Genomic DNA, 22,411 nt, shown 5'->3' on the forward strand with positions numbered 1-22,411 from the left:
TTCTCATAGACCTAAGTGCACCTTGTTTTACCCGCCCCCCCCCCCCCCCCCCAAACCAAAAAATAATAATTTTTTACACATCCATTGTTTCCAATTTCTCCTGGGTATTACAGTCGTCCCACGACAAATCGAAGACAATGGTTATGCACAATTTTGGGGGATAAACACGGTGCATTATGGTCTATGTGAAAGTGAATAGGTGGACGGGCTTCGATGTTTCAAGAGCCGGAGTGTTACTTACGAATAGGATAAAAAAAAGTCTTAAAAACATTGATAGCATAAACTATAAATATATTTCAAGTATATGAATTTCTAAAAGGTGCTATACATTACACGATAACATTTTGAAGAAATACTAAGCACTTTGTTTACCTAAAATACTTTTCTAAAAAGATATCTACAAATCGTACATACTTACAGTAAAAAAAAAACAGCCTGCAGCTTGATTATCCGGAATAAGTTTTCTCTTTTTTTTTTCGTTTAAAGCCGAATACGATAAAAAATGATCAATTTGGCTGTTACAATCGGCCAATTGAGGTCGCACACTGAAGACTGGGTTGGTGTTGTGTCGAAATGCCTTGTGGGACTATTTTGAGCGTAAAATTTTGACCCAGGTTGCAGTGTACCTCGATACAGACACGCGGGTCCATTTTGAAGGGGTCTATATTAGAGGCACTGATTGTGTGAAGTTTGAATCTTTGGGGCAAAGATGAGTGTCCGTATTAATGAGGCACTGCCGCCCATTTGATAGAAGTGTTCGTTAGGCGCGGTTCGCCTTTATAAGCACCACTTCAGGAGCACACATATAACTACGGTTCGTTTAGGACGGTTTTTACAGTGTGTGATAATTTTAACCCTTTCTAAAAGCGTGTGGCCTAAGAGAATAAACGAGTTGCAGGATAGCGAGTCTGCCTGTGGGTGACTTAAGCGCAACTAAGGCATAGATAACAATTAACTCACTAACTGCAAAGCCTTATCTGAAACCAGATCCAGAGAGCATTCTGAGAAATGGGCCTCCAAACGTTAACGATCCAGGTTTCAAACAAGGTTGCTTTGTTCCGAAGTGGGCGATCAAAGTTTCAATCGCCTAATCCACATCAAGATTGCCTAAAATAAAAGCTACCTAAGTAAAGATTGTTCTCCAAATTAAAAGTACTGAGGAATCATCCCTTAGCTTTCATAACAGGCAGCGCTCCGCCGTGAATGTCCGACCAAAGCTTACAAATCAGACTCAAAGCCTTTTCTTTTTCCTCGTACGTCTGGGCAACAATCCGCCAGCAGATTTCACGGTTAGCGAAGCCCAACGCATGCGTAATAACGCATAAATCTCCCATACTTGCGGAATCAAATCCCTCAGGTGCGTCCTCGTCTTGATGCTGAGTCGGCAAGAAAACCATTTTAAAGTCGCACGAGTTAAAGTCGCTGAATTCGACGCGTGACAGCGACTTGATGTCACGCAAGTCCTGCACGTTATATTGCGGGCTCTCTGGAAGCCCGGTTGCGAAGAGCGGCAATGGATAATTTACGTGATCCTCGATGCAAAGGCAGAGAGATTTGTCCATGATGACGAGCGTCCGTGGTTCTTCGACGTTCGATTTCGTTTCGTGAAAAACTAAAAGATAGACAAGGATGACAACGTCTTTCAGATGGCTGCAGTCAACCGAGGTGCGACTAAAGTCCGAAATAGCGTCTTTGAGGATCTCCAAAGTGTCATCGTTTGGGTAAATAAACTTGACCCCGTTGTTAACATGATGGTAGTCTGTCTTCGTGAATGAGCAGTGATCGGCTTCGGACGTCGGCTGAGAGTCGTAAATGCTCGTGGTAAGGATTTCAGCTCTCGGGGGTGAAGGATCGCTGGTGTGCTTTGACGATAAAATGGCGTTTAAGCGTTCCAGGAATGTGTTCGTGAGATGAAAATCACGAGTAATGAAAGTGAAAGTGTCTTCTTTCAATTCAGTCTCCAGTCTCAATGTTTGATCAAACAATCCAACACAGACTTGTCTTAACTTGCTGATGGGGATCCAATTAAAGCAAATCGTGGGCTTAACGTCTTCAAATCCCTCGCAATTCCTGAGTTTACCCTCCTTTTTCTTACTAATCAAGTCCTTGTGCTTTTTCTCCGCTAAAATATACACGTACAAGTTGCTTAACAAAACACAGACTTTGAATTCCTGCGCAGGAAAAAGGAAAGGCGTACAGCCGGTCCATAGGACGTGTAAAAGGGTTTCTTCTTCACTCTTGCTTTTTTGTGAAATGCATCGACGGAAAAACTTGTCCAGCAACTTTCTATCCAAAGTTACTAAGCTCTCCAAGCCATTCAGTACATTTGCCTGCAAAATCGGCAAATTATCAGAACCCACCCGCTGATGGGTCTTTTTTGGTTCCACAGGGGAACCCACGGGGGTGTGTTGCCCGTTTATTGAAGACATCGACGAGAGAAAGCCGTTTGGATCCTTCCCTCCCTGAATACCAGGGAACGACTTTGGTTTGGAATAAGTGATTTTAAGATCTGCTTGGAAATCCCCTTTCCAAACTTGTGAGAGAGAACGCTGAAGTTGCGTGCGCTCATCGCAGGCTTTGAAAACTAAGTGCCAGCAATTTTGCTCGCCAGAGGCCGTCGCCTCAACTTCTTCATGCTCGAAAATTAAAGACAGGCCGTATACACCAAGCATTTCACTAGCATTTCTCCCAAGCTCAAAGACATCTAGACCAATTATTTTATTGATCCGCTGTGACTTGGTAACCACCCATTGAGGTGTGGACGGTGGAGCCCGCACAAACGAAGGCAGAGGCCAATGAACGTGATCTTCGTCGCAAAGAAAAACCTCCGAGTTTGTCACGATCAAACTTCGGAGCATCTTCGTGAGATCTCCGTTTTCCTGGGCGTTAAACAAGGCGCACTCAGGGATCTCTCGGACGATGGAGTACATCAGCAAATTCTGGTCGTCAGCTGGTGTGTCTGTACCGGACTTTGCCAGTTCGGATTTTAATTTGTTGATTTTCTCTTCATCGGGAAAGCTCAGCCTGGGAAGACTCCCGGACGAAAACTGTCTTCTGATTCGTGGTACCTGAGACTGCTCCTTGTCCAGGGGCTCTCCAAGGACGTCGCTTAAGGTTACTAAAAATTTGTCCGTTTTTTCCGCATCACGAGTGAGGACGGTGAAGGTGCCTTGAGGACCATGCAGCTTGACCTCCATTCTAAATCCTTGATCGTATAAACCAAACACCACCTGAAAAAGAAGCACAAAGAATACACTTCATTTCCGGAGGAAAAAGGAAGCTCCTTAAGTGTAGAAGTCTTTTTGGTCTTCTTCAGAGAAACCGGGGAACATTTCAGAAGAAAAGAAAGTTGCCTTAGGAAATTTGAATTTTGAGCAATTCAAAAAAACAGAAGAAGAAGAAATGAAGAAAGGGAAGGAATGGGTTGACTGACTGACTGATTGATGATGATTGACTAATTATTTAATTAGTTAATTGACTGTCTTGATGTCTCTGGTTGACTGACTGACTGGCTTTCTGACGAAATGACTGCCTGACTGACTGACCGACTGACTGACTGATTGACTGGCTGACTGGCTGACTGGCTGGCTGCCTGATTGTCTGACTGACTGACTGGCAGACTGTCTAACCGACGAACTAACTGATTGTCTGACTGACTAACTGACTAACTGCCTGGCTGACTGATGGGCTGACAAACGGACTGACTACCTCCCTGCATGACTGACTGACTGACCGACTGAATGACTGACTGGCTATCTAAATGGTGAAAGACTATTTGACAGGTCGTATACATGACTAACCCAATAACAAAAATCAATCACTTACCTCGTTTAATTCACGAACGGGGAAACTGTAAAAGCACTGTAGGATCTGTCGCAAATCACTCGCCTTTGTCACCGCTCGGACACGCTCGGGACAATCAAGATGCGACGAGTGGAACAAATAAATATTGACGTTTGTCATCAGCAAGCAGATGGGAAGCTCTCGCTCGGGGCACACATACGGGAGGCACCCAGACCATAAAATCAAACGGACCCTCTCTGGAGAGGCCCCGGAGCGATCGTGTCTTAAGCACCCTACATCTATGAACTCAGCATGAAGGGCCTGGTAAATTGTTTGGGTCCTTTTAGTGGAGCGTCCTTCCAGGATAAGGTCTTTGGTCACTTGCCTTGCTTGTTTGTCAACATCTGCTTTCGAATCGCGTTTGTGAAGAAATTTGTCGAAAAACCTAACGAAAAAGGAGTGTGGTTAATGAGACGAGGATTGTTTTTTCTCTCCAAGGCAAGGTTGCGCTTTGACGATTTCCATTCCCCCGCGGTAAATTTCTTCCTTACCAAGGGTAATTTTCCACTGGCTTAGGGACGGACCATTAGAAACGTTATGGGGGGGGGGGGGGGGGGGTGAGGGGAATTTTCGAGCCGCAAGAATTTTTTTCGTTATCAAATTCCTTGTACGAATTCCTGTTAGGCCAAAGCATGAATATTTTTTAGGATTAATTGACGTGCATCAATTTTTTTTCATTTAATTTTCCCTTGCGCAATAACTTTTCTAATGGTCTGTCCCTTAGGATAACGAAATAAGCGGACAATGTTTTTCTCACACACAACTGGGGGCCTGGGTACAGGTCATGTGACCGAAAGGCGGGCAGTTACTTTTGTTGCGTCCGCCATTACTGACTGCTGCGGTCGGCTTGGCATGGCTACCAGTGGTGTGTGACAAAAAAGGTTACTCCTCGAAAACTAAGTTAGCGCCAAGCACCCTTCTAACTCGTTCAAACAGGTAAATAATTGTTGTTCCTTCATATGGCTTGGCTAGAAAATTTACCGAACCTAAGACACGTTGCACTGGAAATTTTCGTTATCACCTCCATATCGACAGCATGAATTATTTCCTAGCGATAAAATAGGTTAGGTGTAAAATAACACCACGATAAAATAATTGTCGCAAGGAACATTTTGATTAGTTAAAATAGGGCTAATTTCCTCCCTGATCCCACCTCCTTTTGCCGTAGAGTAATAAAAACGGCGAAGTTAAGTAGGAAAGCTGGGACTAAGCCGTGAATCAGCAGTCTTAAATTCAAAAGTCCAGCGCGCCAATCATAAACGCCTCAACTCTTCAGGTAATTCTTGGCAATTACAAAAAAATAATCAGTATTCAAAGCAAAATCCAGAAACCTGTGCACGAGCTTATCTTGAACTCCAAGGGGATTGGGCCATTCCACAACATTCCCAGAAAACACGTCATCAAGTGGCTCTTGCACTGAGATGCTAGGAATTGACTCCTTTGATGACCTGGAATGGGAGTCAGACAAAAGCACCTCAACATTGATATTTATTGATTTGTTCAGTCTGATATCAGTATGCTATTTTTTCTCTACGAAAATCGTCACCTTTCTGTGATAAACTTGTACAGCAGTGCAAACAACTCAGCGGCATCGTCCACAGAACGCATGCGGTACTGAGCCACTTGTCGATAGCCCTTGTTGTATCCGGAAGTCAGACTATCCCTGTGACGTCGCCATTCCTTGGAAAAGATGTCCCGGATGTCGACGCAGAAAACGCCATGGAGTTGCAGGATGTCAACACTGCTGATATCCTCTGAGAAATGAAGGACACGATAAAAATAACTATTAAGAGAGACCAGTGGACCAATCTGATCCACTCAAAATATTCAGGTTATCAATTTGACAAGTGCACTCGTGTTTCGCTTCGCCACTGACTTCGATATTACGTGCACTAGTTGTGGGCCTGGCTTCGTCCTAGCTTCTGAAAGAACGTGAGGCTAAGATTGACCTTGTTTTGATGCAAAACTCCTTTCTTTTCGTAAGGAATTTATGCTTTAAAAATACTAGTAAGCATAGGATCAAAATGACGCAATACTCAAAAAGAAACGTACAAACGGACGCAACAACTCCTCGCGTCTGTTTGCACGTAGCTAAAAGTTTGATCGGTTTCAAACTTTGTGCTACAACATGCAACAGGGTGTGCAAACGGACGCAACATGTAACAGCCAACAATGTTGGGAGTTGTTGGCAAGCAATGTTGCGTCCGTTTACACGAAGCTTAAAACGCTCACATGTTTGATTGGGGACAATAGGATATTTATTTTATTTATTCTTCCTTACGCCATACATTGCGAGGGGTGGGGGGGAGGGAAGACTCATTAAGTAATTTACAGTACGGATTTCAAACTAGACTAACAGGAAAAAATGTATTCTTTACGGCCTCGCTTACCCAAACGATGTCTGGCAAAGGTCTCACCAGTAGATATTTTAATCTCAAGAATGAGCCCTTTGTCAAGGTCCACTCCAACCATTCTCTCCTCTGTACCCCCTTTATTACGCTCCTCCACCTCCACCTCTACCATATATGTGCCTGAGGTCCTAAAATTTAAGGAAAATTTAACTCAAAGGACAAAACTTCGAGGAAACGCTCTATTGGAGCAAAATGAAATAGTCTCAATCTAAAAAAATCACCTTAAACATACAATCTGTGTCATGCTTTTTATAAACAAGATAAAACATAAATTCACTGAACCGTTTCTAGAGAGCTATACGTACAAATCAGCACTTGATTCCACTTTTTCGTGAATAAGTTTTTCCAGTTCGGGTGCAAATCCAAACTGCAGCCTACGAGGATGATCATCATCCACTGGTTCGTCAGAGGTTTCCTTTCGAGGGAAAAATGTTTATAAGTGGGAGAAAAGTTATCAAAAAAGTGGGTCACCATCCAAACGGAGTCAAATTTAGTGAGCGTCTATTTGAGAAAACAGTTGATCCCTTTGCCCAAGCCAACTGTGCTCGCGCATGCTTTGATTGTCTGGCCTTGACCAAGTTGACCCGGCTTACCGTAACATTCCGAAAATAAGCCCCGGGGATTACCTTATTATAGGAAATTAACGCTCCATGAAATTAACGCGAATCGCTAAAATTCGCTTTAATTTAAATCGCGTTAATTTTGTTGAACGTTTATTTCCGCGACGTTAATTAAGTGCAGCGTTAATCTCCGCGCTCTTAATTTCCAGTATTTTAACCCCAATTTTAGAACCTGTCCAGACATTCTTGACACCTAAAAAACATTAACAACAAGCTTTTTTTCTTTCCATTTACCTTTATTTTTCATCTTTCACAAAAGCTAAGGCGAAGGTTTTCAATATTTCGAGTTCATCTTCATCGTTGTCGCTGTTAGAAGTGATGTCAATATCTTCCCCTTTGATTTTGCGTAATTAATCGCGTTAATTTCCTTTATCATGAAATTCTACCTCCTCCTTCGCGTTAATTTTCTTTATTCGAAAGTCGTTTCCCATTAAATTCGCGTTAATTTAAGTCGCCTTAATTTCCAATACCTTAATTTCATGGAACGTTAATTTCCTATAAAAAGGTATATTTTTCAAAGGCCCTTTTTGAGGGTCTTATATTCGGAGGGGCTTATCTACGGAGGGAAATTTGCGTTTCACAATCGATTGGGCTGGCCTTATAGCTGGAAGTAAATTTACCGTTTTTGCTTTGTTTTACTTTGTATTTGAGGGCAATTTTCCAAGTACAAGCCCCCCCGGGGGGGGAGCTTAAATTTGGAGGGGCAATTTAACGGAGGGTTTTCTGCGTTACCGGTTTGGGGGGCTTATACATGGAGGGGCTTATTTTCGGAGTTTTACCGTATATGAAGAAAAGTTTGCTCGAATACGAGGCTGACCTTACAATCCAAACTGGATGACTCACTCAGGGTAGCTCCTTCAAATCTGTGTTTTAAAAATATATGTTGCAGACTCAGCAAACACAGCTGACGTACTTACTTGCTCTTCTCTTTGATTGGGAGGACTGGCACTACCTCCACTGATCGTGTCAACTTTGGAAGACTGCGGATAACTTACGAGCTCCGATGGACTCTTTTCACTACCACTATGCATTTGGTCACTCCCTCCAACCTAAAGGGCAAACGAAACAGACTAGTCAGTTGAGCTTTGTCGTATACGTAAAACAAATCTGTTCTTGTAAAACGCATTTAAGAGATCTCAATAGGGTCTCTTTAGAACCTTTCTGGGCTGAAAAAGATACTTCTAGAGATTTGTTACTCTAAAAAAACCAAACATGTCACCTTCAGAATAACTGACTATGGCTATACGAGAAATATTTCTACGGTTAACATTTTTTCGCCTTATGTCACAAACGTTTTGCTGTTTGAACGCTAGCAGTTAACCCCATGAAGACTGTTGTTAGTCGGTAGACCAAAGCTAGGTTGCATTTGCTTGATAGTATTCCGGGATAAGAATAGCTGAAATTTGTGACAAATCTCTCCTCTTTGATTAGATTAATATTGACTGTCAACTTAGGTGGGCAAAACGGCGGGTGGAAGACGTACAACAGAAGACGGCTTGCAAACGTTTTTTCTGTCTTTCTAGCTCCACGTATCCGTTTTGATAAGCTGGCCGGCCTAAACACAAACCTGAGTCATTTCTGCTTCTCCTTGCATTTCGTCTAATATCTTCAACCACGAATCACCTCCGATCTGGCGAATTTTTTCCACTTTGGAACGAAACTCTTGATCTGTGTCATCCACAAACGAGTTCGTGGAATCTGCAACATAATGTGAAGCTCAAAACAAGTCTCACAGTAGTACAGCATGCGACAAATACATGCACAGATACAAAAAATTTATGACGTGCTTTTCAAAAAAAAAAAAACAAAACAAAACAAAAACCGACCTCGTTCCCAGGGTTCTCTCCTACCCGCCCTACTCTCGCTCCGTAGGTGGGTAGGAGAGAACCCTGGGAACGAGGTTGAACAAAAAACGGATCGTACCTGTTACAGAGGAGCTTGACTGAAAGTCCGTTGCATCGTTAAGGCATATAACTCGGTCTACACTTTTCCCCTAAATAAGACATTGAAATAAGGAAACATTGAACTAGACCAGAATCCGATAAAAACCTCAAAGAGGCCCCTTAAAAACCACATGTTTCTGATAATTTTTTAAAACTATCCTTTTATCTGTTGGCAAGAATTCATCAATACTATGAAGTTTAGAGTGTGATTTTTACTTTAAGTGTGCAAAGAACACGCTAATTTTTATGTGTGGCCGCCTCACGAGAGTGCCACCTGGCAGAGGTTGCACAAAAGTTGGGTAAAAACTTCTAGATACAGAGTAATTCCTTTGTTTTAAAGAGTTATTATCTACATACCCCAGGCAAGTCTTCTCCCGGGGAGGGGTGGGGTGAGGAGTGGCATCATACACGGCATCAAAGGTGTTTGCATATGATTTGAAATGAAAACCGCGCTAATGAATTTCTACATTTCTTACCTTTTTATGACTTTTTTTCGGCACTGAATACTGAGGAGGTGTTGGGTAATTGATGATTTCAAAATTTTGTTCCTCTTGGAGAAGTTCACGGATCCTGTTCATCTCTCTGCTTGTTGGACGATTTCCATCTAGTTCAACCTGAAATAAGTCGTGACACTACATGAATAAGGCAATAATTGCCTCAAATGTTTTTATAGACGTGTTTTGGAGTATATGATTGGTTTAATTGACAGACAATAGCACAAAATGGAATGACAACACTGTTTCATTTATGAGAGATAAGGCCTCCTCGAACTACGGGCTAATAGCTGTTAACATCAAGTGAAGCAAAACATGGCGTGAAGTCTAAGGTGGAAAAGATTTAAGATCATCATTCATACTTATTACTTAATTTAAACTTTTTAGTATTTTCTTAAAATGAGATAATTCCACACCAAAAATCTTTACCTGTTCAGCCCGGTCATCAAAGGCCGTAAAGACTCGAATACGGTACATTGGTTCCTTAGTGACCGCATTATCCCTGAAGTCAATGTATTCTAGACATGGTAGCTCTCCCAAGGTCAGTACAGAGCCTATATCCGTGAAGTTATTCTCTCGGAGGTTCAAAGCAGTCAGGGAATACAACTTGTCAAGTCCTGAAAGAGAGCAACAGAACTCAGGATTACGTTATGTCGCAACCACTGATACACTGAACAACCACTGGTACACTATATTATACAGTCTACACTAAAACGGATAGTCTTGCGAGGGTACGAAAATCATATCGGACAGACAGGGCTTCCGTACACTCAAGAGAACGGTGACTTTGTCTCGGTATCTGTAATGGAGCGAGGCTGCGCCAAGCCAATCTTGAAAGCGGATTGATCGTCACATACCGGACAGGTTCATGTGCTACTCTTTAACGCAGTGCGAACAGGGGGGAGCGAGGATGGGTTTACCTTATCCCAAAATCAAAAACGTTGACAAATTCACTTAGTGCTTTGTCTTCATGATATTTGGCCCTAAATACCTCGTTTCGCAGTCACTTAGAATTCTACAGACGCAATCGAGGCAAAGAGGGTTAATTAAGACAAATATGAGAATAATATTGCCACATTTTCAATAAGGTGTATGGCCGCTTCGTTCACAGTCCACATACTGAAAAACACTCAATACCCAGAGAGGACATGTTCAAACTTGCTCGGTACAGAATAGTGTTGTGTTCACTTGGTACCCAATCACTATACAACAATGTCCATATTTGCTCCATCGCACTCTTTCAGATGCCATTTTTATACGTGAGAGTGGAAGAAAGTACACGCAGTGGATTGCCTTGGAACAAACAGAAAACGTGTTCAACAGGGAACCGGTGCCCCCTTTAGTGCCCGAGTAAAAGGTCTCGATCTCGTACTCGGGTACCCGGACTATTCCCGAATTCTGGCTTGAGCACTTGAAAAAAGATTATGTTGACATTAGTGCCCAGTTTGTACCGTACACGGGCACAATGACCGCCACCAAGCATGAACATAGGTTCTTTCAGAACTTCGTACCTTGCACACTATCAAGCTCATTCCCTGCTAGATTAAGTTTCTTAATATTTCCCAGCTTTGTGTTCAAGTTACTTCCAAGACTTGCTATTTTGTTATGAGATAAATCCAGCTCCACCAGATTCGACAAAGCCTTTAATGCAAAAGTAAAAAATATTAAAAATATAGTTAATGAAAATACCACTTATATAGAACGTTACTAGGTGCGTTAAGATCCAACGACGGCACCGGCAACGGCGACGGGAACGTCAAAACAAAACAATAGGTCTAATTAGCAAAACAATAACTCTGCACGTGCATCACGCTTTTTTTGTACATTTCTTTGCCGTTACTGCACGACTACCACGTGAAAATGCCTAGTTTCACGTTTAAAATGACGGTGAACAAGCGACGACGAAATTTCCTTCCTGTTTCTGAACTTGGAACTTGGTTCGTTAGAATTCAGCTTCAGGAGCGTTCGCCTACATTTGACAAAGTAAGTAACTTAGAACAGTCGCGATGAAGATTGCAAAAAGGCCAATTCACTTTTTAAGCGACGTTTTCACGCCGTCGCTGTCCTCGGATCTTAAGGTTCCTATTGTAAACGGTTAGCGATTTACGGCTGTTTTTTGCCATTATAACGATACAGTTTCACGTTTAAACTGGGAGCAATAGGTTTCCATATTCGCCTGCAGTGAGTCATAGAAAGGTTTTTTCACTCGAATAAATGAATTCATGTTTCTTATGCGATGAAATAATCAAAGGAATTAGACTTGATGAAAAACAACATGTCGGTACGAAACGACAACTGTACGAGCGCCACGCTAAAATTAACCCTGGAAACCTGCCGCAAGTCGTTTCCGATAGCTAGTCGACATTGCTATTGGGCTAGTGAATTCTGTTCTTAACTTGCCCGACAGGCAGGAGAAGGTTTGGGGGAATTAAAATTACACAAGAACTATAGTCAATCCTTCTCATCAAACATTTTTTCAGTTTCGGGCTCGTTAAAATGACTCTTGCGCTGGTATAGCTAACTAGTCTACAGCTTGTCCAAATGGCGAGCTGTAAAATTGACTTTCTTTCCAGACTGCAATAGTAACCGCAAACTATAGTTTGTGGTTTCCTATAAAAAGCCTGATGCTCAAGATCTCTGTTCTCGAAACCAAGCATCATTTTCACTTCACCCACCTGAAGATGCTCAATGCATTCAATGCTGTTGTAACTGAGATTTAAGCTGACTACTTCCGGCAGCAAAGTCTTGGAAAAAGAAACACTACATCAAAAATTGGTAAAACAATATTTTCTAACTTAAGGAATATATATAGCTAGACTAAGAAACAAAAGAAGTCCCCGCGAAGAGACTTAAACGGGATTAAACTGATTACTGTGTGGCCAACTATTTCAAGTTGCAATTTTTTTGTTGTTCGTGGTAAAAGACAACCATTTCGTTTTAAAAGCACGAAGATTTTAGTGACGTTCTCATTGTTGGAAATACATCGCTGTGTTTGTCCATATTTCTCTTAATACTAAATCTGTCAGCCCTAGACTTTCTTACTTTTAGTTACCAACTCGTAAAGAAGGGAGTAGGAACTGTAATCAATGCATTTCTAGCTTTCAAATTCTGTGGGTGAAGAGTGGATGATCCTTCAAATGAAACCTCTATAGTAGATCCATCACACGGTGCTATTCTCAATCAGTACCATACAGGCTGAAAAGTTGTTGTTTTTCTTAAATTTCGAAGTTGGACACTGTTTTGAAAAACAATTACCACTGATTCATCAATGTACGGTAGGTCATTTCTGCTGAAATCGGCTTCAGTCAGAGCAGTCCACGCTCGAAAGTTGGACTGCGGGCTGAGTGATGTATTGCCATCTACGTCGACAGTTTCCAGTACTCCCTGCTCCCAAATCTCATCGTCAACTAGGATGTCCTAAAATTAAGAAAAAATGAAAGAAACAGTCGACAAAAATACATATTCAATTCAAATTATTAGCTTCTGATTTCCAGCAACAGCAGCTCAACTGCTGTAGTTCAATTGGCACATTGACGATCATGATGATAATGATGATGATGATGATCATGAAAGTTTCTTGTCGGTGGATTTAACGTTCGCTATGAGCTTTGACTAACTAAGAATAAAAACGTAACGCAAGTAAAAATGCGACTAACTACGTTATCTACATGTATCTGCGGTTAAAACGTCGTCGAGAAAACGAAATATCTCGCGTTTCTTTTTTAAAAATGGCTACAGATTCAGACCATTTTATAGAATGAATAAGCTACATTTAGTCGAGTGTTCCAAAGTTTCGTGTACAAAAGAGTGAGCCCTTTGACTAAGGGAGGTTGTTGTGACAGCAGAAACTTGTAAAGGTGATCAGCGGAGTGAAGAGAACGAAACGGTATATAAAAATATTGAACACTCGTCTGCAGAGCAAAGGGTCAACACTTTAATGATATCTGAGGCAGGACAAATCCTCAGGGTCGTAAAATAATTAAGAGAAAAGTACTGCTTTTTCTTTGCCTTTGCGTGGCTCCACGATATCTAGAAATAGTGGTCTCGTCTTTAGTATGAGCAGTATTGTGTCCTCAATTAGCACTTGACACTAAAATTAAGTCGTTTGTTTATTTAATTATATTTTTTTTACCTTTAACAAGTGAACGGACTGGTGAACAGTTAGTTTACTGATTTGAGCCTGGACGACGCTTAATCCTTCAAAGGGTTCCACTTCACAACTATCAATCTAAACAACGAAATAATGATGACATATATTAAATTACATGTAACACCGCCACGGCTCTAAAACTGAACATATTGCGTACACAATTTTTTTTCGTGACAGTTCTTCTAACATGATGTGTGGTACATGTATTATGCCAGTAAACCACCTCTGAGAAAATATCCTTGAAAGAATTCCAATTTAAACTCAGAGCAAAATAAATAATAAAAATCTTGCATTTGGAGATTTCGCTCACATCGCTCAATCTTCATCAGTAAGGTGAAAGGTTATAAATGACCTGGGGGTCCAGTCCCTTGGTCCCTATTCAAACAGGATGTTTTTTAATTTCTCTGTTTAAAGGAGAGGAGAAGTCGTTACATTACGTTGCCTTGGTTGCCATGGTTTCTGGATCTCAACAAACCGTGGTCCTGCAGTTATGACAGAAAATATGAGATGTATGACTTTCCTGTACATGATTACACTCAGGAACAAAACAGTGGCCCATACTTTTCTTCCATCGTTCGACAATGCAAATGGCCGTCTCTGTCAAGAAAGATTGTTGATTTTGCTACCATGGTAACCTGACGTCACACTTCTCCTCTCTGATGATGGATTAAGGGGCTTAAACCCCGCCACCTGGGATTTACGCCACCTAAAGACCCTCTGTGGGGGAAGTGTTAGAAAGATATTTTCATGGAACAAAACAAGTGTGATTATTGACTAAAATTCCATGTGTGCTGGTACAGTTGTTTGCATGGTATTTCATTATTTTACAAATTATTACCTCAAGTGTTGTCAAGGATTTGAAGATGGCGATGTTGCACTTCAAAGTTATGTTATCACTAAGTTCTACCAGTTTTTTCCCACCGCAAACCTAAAAGTGCAAAAAAACTGCAAATGAACAATGGAGAAATCGGGAAATAAATACTACAGATAGGTAAAGTGCACATTGTTTTTTACAGATTCAGCTTAAACAATCTAGAAAAACTTGTTACAGTCAAAACGTTCCAAAACAATTGCCCGGGGGACAGAGGTAAGTGAATGAAAGACCCCATGAATGTAAGATCCCTGGCTGTAAGACCCCTGAATGTAAGTCCACTGGATGTAGGACATCTCTCTGTAAGACCCCTTAATGTGACATCCCTGAACATAAAACCCTGGCTATAGGACCCCTCGAAATAAGACTCCTTGAAGTAAAACCTCAGGGGTAGGACCCCTGCACGTACAACCCCTTGACAATAGATCCCAGGGCATAAATGGATGCAAATGGATGTAAATGGATGGACAGACGGACGGACTGACGGACATAGATCCTAGGGCATAAATGGATGTAAAGGGATGGATGGATGGACAGACTGACAGACGGACAGACGGACGGATGGACGGACGGACGGACGGATGGATGGATGGACAGACAGACGGACGGATGGATGAATGGACAGACGGATGGATGTACGGACAGATGGACAGATGGACGGACAGACGGATTGACTGACAGAGGGATAGTTTATTGATAATCACATTGCAACCCAGAGGTTGAATTAGACAATTATTATTTACAACCGAATATAAAAATACTACTACTTATTAGAAGGTAGCTTATATAGAAAATTTATATAGAAAAATATACTACTAAGTCAAACTGCACCTAAGTAGTTCATTACCTTTAAGTGCTTCAGTTGATACAAAAAATCATACAAATTTCCTATTTCTCCATGAGGAATGTGGGAATCTGTAAAAAAAATTCCAAGAAGTACAAAATAAATTGCCATAGATCTACAGTGGTCCCTTTGTATGAATGAGGCCAGTTTTTAGATAACAATGCTTTTATATTCTAAGGGTGACTTTATTGCAACATATGCAACATATACAACACACGTGCCTCAACCTCTGAACATTTTTATACTAAAGAATCTCGACTCAATGTCAAATGAAATGCTTTTTTGCGTGTTGGGGTCAAAATTTGGAATGGGATACCTCAAATTCTTAAAGAAAGACTGAAAAAAGCTTTTAAAAGATCACTAAAAGAAATGCTACTCGATGTCCTTGAAACTGAAGACTCCTATATTGATGTGGATATGATCATCGTGAAAATGAAAAAGTGAGGTACATACCACATGTAGGGGCAGCCATTCCTAGCCTGCTTGTGATACAGTGAAGCTGAAGGGGTGTCAGAGTAAATTGCTGCTCTTTGGTTAGAATCTCATCACCTTAGCAAAATTATCATTATAAAAAGTTCAGTCAGTGACCTTTCAACCACGATGCAGTTAAACCTCAATAATTCTGACCCTGACCAACTAATCTTCTTGCTACAGTACCCAGGCATTTTCTGTGATCTGTTTCACGTGTCTATAATTAGTTATCGTGAATACCTGAGGGTATAACTTTTCCTCTTCTATCAAAGAATTAAAAAGTGGGTTTCAAAAAATCTGGTTTTTGTTTGAAATAATGCATTGAAAGCATTCAGTATTGAAGAGCTTTAGCTAAATTGTGATTGGCTTTAATGTTAATGTTAAAAGAGAAGGCGTGCACACTTTCCTAATTTATTCACTCTCTTGTGTGATTATTTTTACTATTATCTAGATTATCTAATAATGTTATTATGCCAGTCCAGCAGATTCGTAAAATAACTTTGAAGGACCAAGGTAAATCAAATCTAAAAGGCTACCAAAATAAACAGGTGCCTATTTTCACTAACTGACATGCATTGCATGTATAATGTTAATAATGCAGCACTTGGTCAATCCAGGAATTGAATTGGAATTTTTGCTCATCCTGATTATATTTAATGGTTTTTCATTTCTGTAAATATTATTTTCTTAGTGAATGTGCCACCCCTAGCTCATACAGGGTTAGTGATATTATTTCAGTCTTAGGCAATCAGTCATTAAATTATATAAACATTTCTGGTCTCATAAGCATTGGTGGGTTTAGGAGTGAGTTAAGGAGACCACAGCCACCCCTTTTCCTTTGAAACTTTGCATTATTTGTGTCTCAAAAAAAATAAAAAGTATCTAGAGTAGAGCTGGTAAGTGTCTCGGAAACCCCTTTCTGAATTTTCTGGATCTGTCCCTGATGAGCGCATATTGGGAGGAAGGAGGGGAAGCAGGTCCACTGCCCCCCAGATCCTCCCTCTGGATTTGCCGCTGTGACATTTAATATAATCTAACTTTCAAAGGTGGCTCAATTGGATTTTTTAAAGGCCAATACCATCCATACTATGACGACTTTGTTGTCAACATAACACTAATCATAACCAATTTGAATACAGTAAAATTCTGCAAATAAGCCCCACCATGTATTAGCCTCTCCAAATATAAGCCCCCCTAACTCGTAATGCAAAAAACCCTCTGTTAAATCGCCCCTCCGAATATGTCCCTGGAGGCTTGTACGTGGAATTTGCCCTCAAATACAAAATAAAACAAAGCAAAAATGGTAAATTTCCTTCCAACGGTAAGCTATTGCAATCGATTTTGAAAGGCAAATTTCCTTCCTTACATAAACCCCTCCAAAAATAAGCCCCTCAAAAAAGGCCTTTGACAAATATAAGCATCAGGGCATATTTTCCGAATTTTACGGTATTTTGTCTGGTAAAGCTGAGGTAATCGTTTTTCCTTATCTTTGTTAACACAAAAATATCAGCCATGAGAAAAACAATTGTGCCACCTTTATAACTGTCAGTGTAAAGACTTTTTACCAGTGGTAAACAACTCCTTTGCCAAAGAATGTGTCACTCCACAGACATCCTGTAATGTTGATCATGCAAAAAAAAAACAACATTGACTTAAAAGCCATTGTCAGAAAAAGCAGTACAATGTACTTGAAGAGATCATGCATTCACAAGCATTACATGTAGTTGAGCTCTGATTCATAAACTTCCAGTTTAACCCCAAAACACCTACTTAATAATAAATACGTAATTGATATCTTTTATTGATATCCTCTGCGGTTGAAAAATTAAGAAGTACTCACAAATTTATTAATGTCAAGAAATGTCAGAACCTCCTGGGGCAGCTTGTCTTCAAATTTGGCCAAAAGCATTTCAAAATAAGCCTCCAAAGCTTGCCTTCTCTTTTCCACATACTCTGGCTGCAGAAATCCAAAATATTTCTTCGGAGGTATCAGAGAGCGATCCACACCATGATTTTTGACCAGCTGTGTGTTTAAGGTGAATGACTTGAAATGTTACTGTTTCATTTGGGACCTTAATTTCTTTTCACCCAAACTCATTAAATTACTCTACAAAAAAAATTAGATGTGGCTACTACCAGCTGTAGATGTAATTTTAAATTTTAATGGGCAAGGTTGATCTCTACCCGTTTCACACTCATGGGGCAAGAAAAACTGTCTGGTTAGGAGAGGTTAGCCTGCACCACAGACAAGACTTAACTTCTGGTTATGTTTGCGTGATGAAACAGTGAAAAAATCCTTGTCCTGGGACCTCATCTGTATACTGGACTTTGACTACCCCCAATTATCCTGGCCTGTTAAATATCCTATTGTTGAGGTTGAAGGAAAAATCAGAACACATTTCTGGTACAGGTATTTTGTTGAGACCATTGGGGGACTGGAACAACGGTAAGGTAAAGTAAAGTAAAAGCTTTATTTACCCGGCCTGGGGAATGAGACAGTAATACAAAAAAAGTATTGCTGGTATAAATTCATGTGCAGCCAATATTATTACATCCACGCTGCTTCACAGACAATGCATAACCAGGGGAAGATTACATCTGTGATGCAGACTTCATGTATAAAGGAAGAGGTGTCCACTATGGACAGATTAAAAACAGTCAAACCTCTCTTGGACAGATCCAAGTGTCTGAATTACATAGGTGGTAATATTATGAAGGCTTTTGCATGAAGTTGGGTATCTTTGGAAGCAAAGTACTTTCTGTAATAGAGAGTTGTCTGTTTGTTAGAAGTACGGCACACTATATGATAGGGAATAAGTTTGGCATCTTTGGAACCAAGGGAACTGTCTCAGTGATAGTGTGGTGACAGTGCTTTAAAAAGTCAGCCTTACATTGGAGATGTTCTATAGCATAGACTGTTTGTATATGACTGAATAACTGCTTGCTCAGGTATCACACGTACAGGTATAACCTGAAGGTACTAACCTTTTCATGCAATTCATAGAACTCTCTGTAGCGTCTATCAACAACCCAAGAGTACTCCCTTGTATACACTTCAAGATAATAAACCTGAAAAGAGGTTTAATTTACCCTTACAAAAAACCAAGTAGTATCACTACGGATCTGTTGTAATTAACCGTCTTTAAGCTATTGCATTTTGTTATATTCCGAGCTTACCCCAATCTGTGGCATCATCAGAACTGAAGGTGTCACAGTTATACTGCAAGCCAGTTACTGTCAAGCTGGAAGAATGGAAGAGTGCTGCCTTGCAGGACAAAAGATCACAAGTTTAAACCCAAGGCTAGGAACAACACTCAAGGTCTTAAAAAAATCTGAACCATGCAGGTTGCATTTTGCAAATGGCTGGACCTTTGCATGGCTCTGTTGACAACATGTAAATGGCAGTCCCATCTCCAGTAAAAATGTAAAAATTTTGTTCTCAATGAGCAGAATTTGTTGACCCTAAAAAGTAGGTCAGGGTGTGGAAGGGTGAACTATTCCCAGGATCTGGGAGTTGACCAAAATACAGCGCGGGGCTTGGAAAATGTTAATGGACTGCTGCCGGGGAAGCGGGATTCACCAAAATTTGGTATGGATGCGGGATTGGGAAGAAAACAATATTTGGCATAGCACTGACAGAAGTTTGGGATGCAGGATTCTCATGGAAAAAAAACAGGAATGCGGAATTAGGACCCCCTTCCCAGAACCTAGTGGGTGTCACCTCGCATAAACACAGGAACGTAAGTAGTGTATGTGGAGTTGTAAGAGGGGACAAAATAGCCACGCTTAGAACTGGCTGTTACATTTTTTACAGTATACGTTGAAAAAATTAGATGTTAATTTTTATGTGTGATCTAGCACACAATAGGACAATTGCACGATGACGATATTTGACTACAACTACCAGAAGTAATTTCGGTTTTGCTTTGTTATTTAAATTTGTCAATCCAGGTGAGGATTGAAGAACAATAGCCTTAATTTGCACAAGAAAACAACAAACTCAAGGATTCTGGTAGTTGTAGTAAAATGACGTCATCGTGCAATTGTCCTATTTCATGCGTGGACGTTCTCAACAGATTTAGTAATTACCAAGCTAGAAATGTACAAAACTTAAACATTTCCTGCGAATACCTAATCTGCAAAAGCTTTTACGCAACGTAAGCTTTTAAAATACTCGATATTATTCCTGAAAATTTCTCCACGATTTTGGAGAAATGCAAAGTCTTCCTGCACTAGCCTTGGGACATATATTAAACAGGACATAAAAAGCCTTCTGGCAAAGGGGACTGATATTTAGAATAGTTTTGCATACCTTGCACTAAACAAGATCGTGCGTCATGTCAAAGATCGTGTATAATAAGTGTTTAAACTTACCGTGTGTGATTCAACTTGTTCTGTAGCAGGGATCAATACCTTTTTTATCTTCATCGTATCATCTACTCGTTTTTAACCACAAACATAACATCTGGGCTACAAAAGATCATTAGATCGAGGTACGTAACCATTGTACGAAAGCAAGCAGCTCAGTAGCCAAGCCTTGGGGTAACAACCGGAAATAGGCCATTTGCACTAAGAGGTCATGTGACATCGTTTTTATGAAAATGAAAGTTATGATTTTTTCTTCGAAAAACGATTAGTGGGTCATATCTTAAACAAAATAATAGTGATTTGGTTTTTCAAACCCGCACCATTTTCTTACAATCAATAAGTTGGTGGCTGGTCAGGTGACCAAAATATGTTGTTTTTAAAAATTAATAATTACCTCTTTCTGAATACAAATTTTACACTTAAACTTCAAGGAAAATGTTGAAAAGATTATGTAGTAACGTTTACAGAGCATCTGAGCGAAACTATAAAACGTTCAACAAGATAGGGAAAAAATTAGTTTTGGCCGCCATGTTGGAGGGCAACAGTATCCCCTCCAATATAGCGGCCAATACAAATCATACTACTTTGCTGAAAAATCAAAGTGCCATAAAATATCTTCCTTACATACGTTTCCTCTCAAATTTCGCGTGTAAGATATTGTTTATGTGCTATATCAATTTTTGGCATCAGCAAGATTCCAACTCATTTTTTAAAGGAAGCATTGGTCACGTGACCTCTTAGTCCATGTGGCCTATTGTCACCCGAACCCGGAAATGGTAAAAAAATTCTTACAACGACGCGATGATGGGCAAAACAGATGTACTCCAACGTTCTGTTTTCAAAGTGAAATGTATGTAAGCAAGACCTCGTATAACTCGCCCTAGTGCATGGTCATTTTCATCACGCAATCCTCCTAGGAGAAAACTGATGAGAAAACCACTTCAAGAGACAACACATGATTTTAAATGGTTCTTGAGCTAAAATTTCTTTATAAAAAAAGGAAAAATCGATGGGGAGCTTAGTTTGCGCGAATTGCTGATACTGAATTGGGTCAACAAAGCGGATGGCAGTGCGGTGGTCTGCGACAGATGTTTTCCCTCGCTCGTCCCCCCGGGCTCGTCCCCCACTCGGCGATAAGCGAGGAGAAACCGTCTGTTTTGGCAGGCTATGGACAAGTACAAGAAAACTGTAGTTAAACTGTTATCGATGTGACCTTTTAAAGGGGTATTATCTCCAGGGGTACTTAAGAACGTATTATACGGGGAGGCTCAGACCGGAGTCCCAACCACTGATCCTATTCTGTCTTTATTTTTATACTCTATTTTTGACAGAAAAGGTACCCCTTTAGTATACCTTCTACCAATGAATGGGACCCTTTTCACATACCTAGTTTACCCGGCATTGCATGCCTTTTAACTGATGCAAATGCACTGGAAATTTTCTCGCCTTTTTCGCAGCCATAATTCCCCGCATTAGCCCTTTTAGGCGTTTTACAGACAGAGAGACAGTTTTCCCCATCCTTGATATACTGCAACTAGTGACTGAAATCACTTTCCGCTTGCAATCCTCTCGCGCGACAAAATTATAAACTCCTTAATTATGTCTCGTTATGTCCCCTTGTGTCCTTTGTGCCCCCTTGTGTCCCTTGTTTCCCCTGTGTCCCCGGAGGTCCCTTGTGTTACCTGTGTCTCCCTGTGTCCCCTGTGTTCCTTGTGTCCCCTTGTGTCCCTTGTTTCCCCTGTGTCCCCGGAGGTCGCTTTTGTCCCCTGTGTCCCCTTGTGTCCTCCTCTGTGCCCCCTTGTGCCCCCTTGTGCCCCCTTGTGCCCCCTTGTGCCCCCTGTGTACCCTTGTATCTCCAAAAAAAAGAAAAAAAGTGAAGAGCGAACGCTCGTTGTATAAAACAGTAAAAAGATGAAGAAAAATGTTATAGCAGTCAACACCTTTATTATAACCCAAAACTCCAAAGCCTGGTCCAAAGTATATCTAGATCAGCTGAACAGAGTATCATCTTAATCTTTACAATCAACCGGGCATAGGTCAGCCGCTGTTTAAAGAAAGAGACAAACATGTGCATTCAAAATGGCTGGCGTAAACCCAGGCCCTAGATTTTCAGTAATTAGATAACGCCATCCATTCTATGAATCACCAATTAGAGGATTAAGTATAAGGGAGACCAGCGATCGTATTATTCACTAGATACTGATTCATCCAGTGGATAGCACTATTCAACTTATGAAAAAATGAGGCCAGCAGATCTGTAAGTTTGAAGAGTTGGGTAACAGATTAAGCTATATGATGATTCGCTCTCCTTCTACATTCCCTGTCTTTTAGACTTTCTGAAGATGACTGCTGATTTTTTGTTTTGTTTTATTTTGTTTTTCTTTTTTCAATAGCCT

At 40.7% G+C, this 22,411-nt stretch overlaps 1 protein-coding gene across 1 annotated transcript; it reads right to left on the reverse strand.

Moving 5' to 3' along the window:
- Positions 1–276: 276 nt before the first annotated feature.
- Positions 277–20,142, reverse strand: LOC140922565 (uncharacterized). The gene is made up of 22 exons (XM_073372538.1): positions 20,022–20,142; positions 18,633–18,716; positions 17,488–17,670; positions 17,213–17,261; positions 15,630–15,725; positions 15,180–15,247; positions 14,300–14,389; positions 13,444–13,539; positions 12,567–12,728; positions 11,987–12,055; positions 10,823–10,952; positions 9,741–9,928; positions 9,294–9,431; positions 8,798–8,867; positions 8,442–8,572; positions 7,792–7,923; positions 6,560–6,669; positions 6,234–6,382; positions 5,390–5,597; positions 5,175–5,291; positions 3,826–4,228; positions 277–3,230 (listed from the first exon to the last, which is right to left on the reverse strand). The coding sequence occupies exons 1-22, from the start codon at positions 20,073–20,075 to the stop codon at positions 1,164–1,166; spliced, it is 4,794 nt and encodes a 1,597-aa protein (XP_073228639.1). The 5' UTR covers positions 20,076–20,142; the 3' UTR covers positions 277–1,163.
- Positions 20,143–22,411: the final 2,269 nt, after the last annotated feature.

This window comes from Porites lutea, chromosome 13 (assembly GCF_958299795.1).
Source record: "Porites lutea chromosome 13, jaPorLute2.1, whole genome shotgun sequence".
Classification (NCBI taxonomy): domain Eukaryota; kingdom Metazoa; phylum Cnidaria; class Anthozoa; order Scleractinia; family Poritidae; genus Porites; species Porites lutea.

Excerpts from the sequence above, each read along its gene's own strand:
- LOC140922565 (XM_073372538.1), bottom strand. The coding sequence starts at position 20,075 with ATGAAGATAAAAAAGGTATTGATCCCTGCTACAGAACAAGTTGAATCA. Across the intron at positions 13,540-14,299 it reads AATCCTTGACAACACTTGAG|ATTGATAGTTGTGAAGTGGA; the intron begins GTAATAATTTGT and ends TTCGTTGTTTAG. Across the intron at positions 9,432-9,740 it reads TTGATGACCGGGCTGAACAG|GTTGAACTAGATGGAAATCG; the intron begins GTAAAGATTTTT and ends GACTTATTTCAG.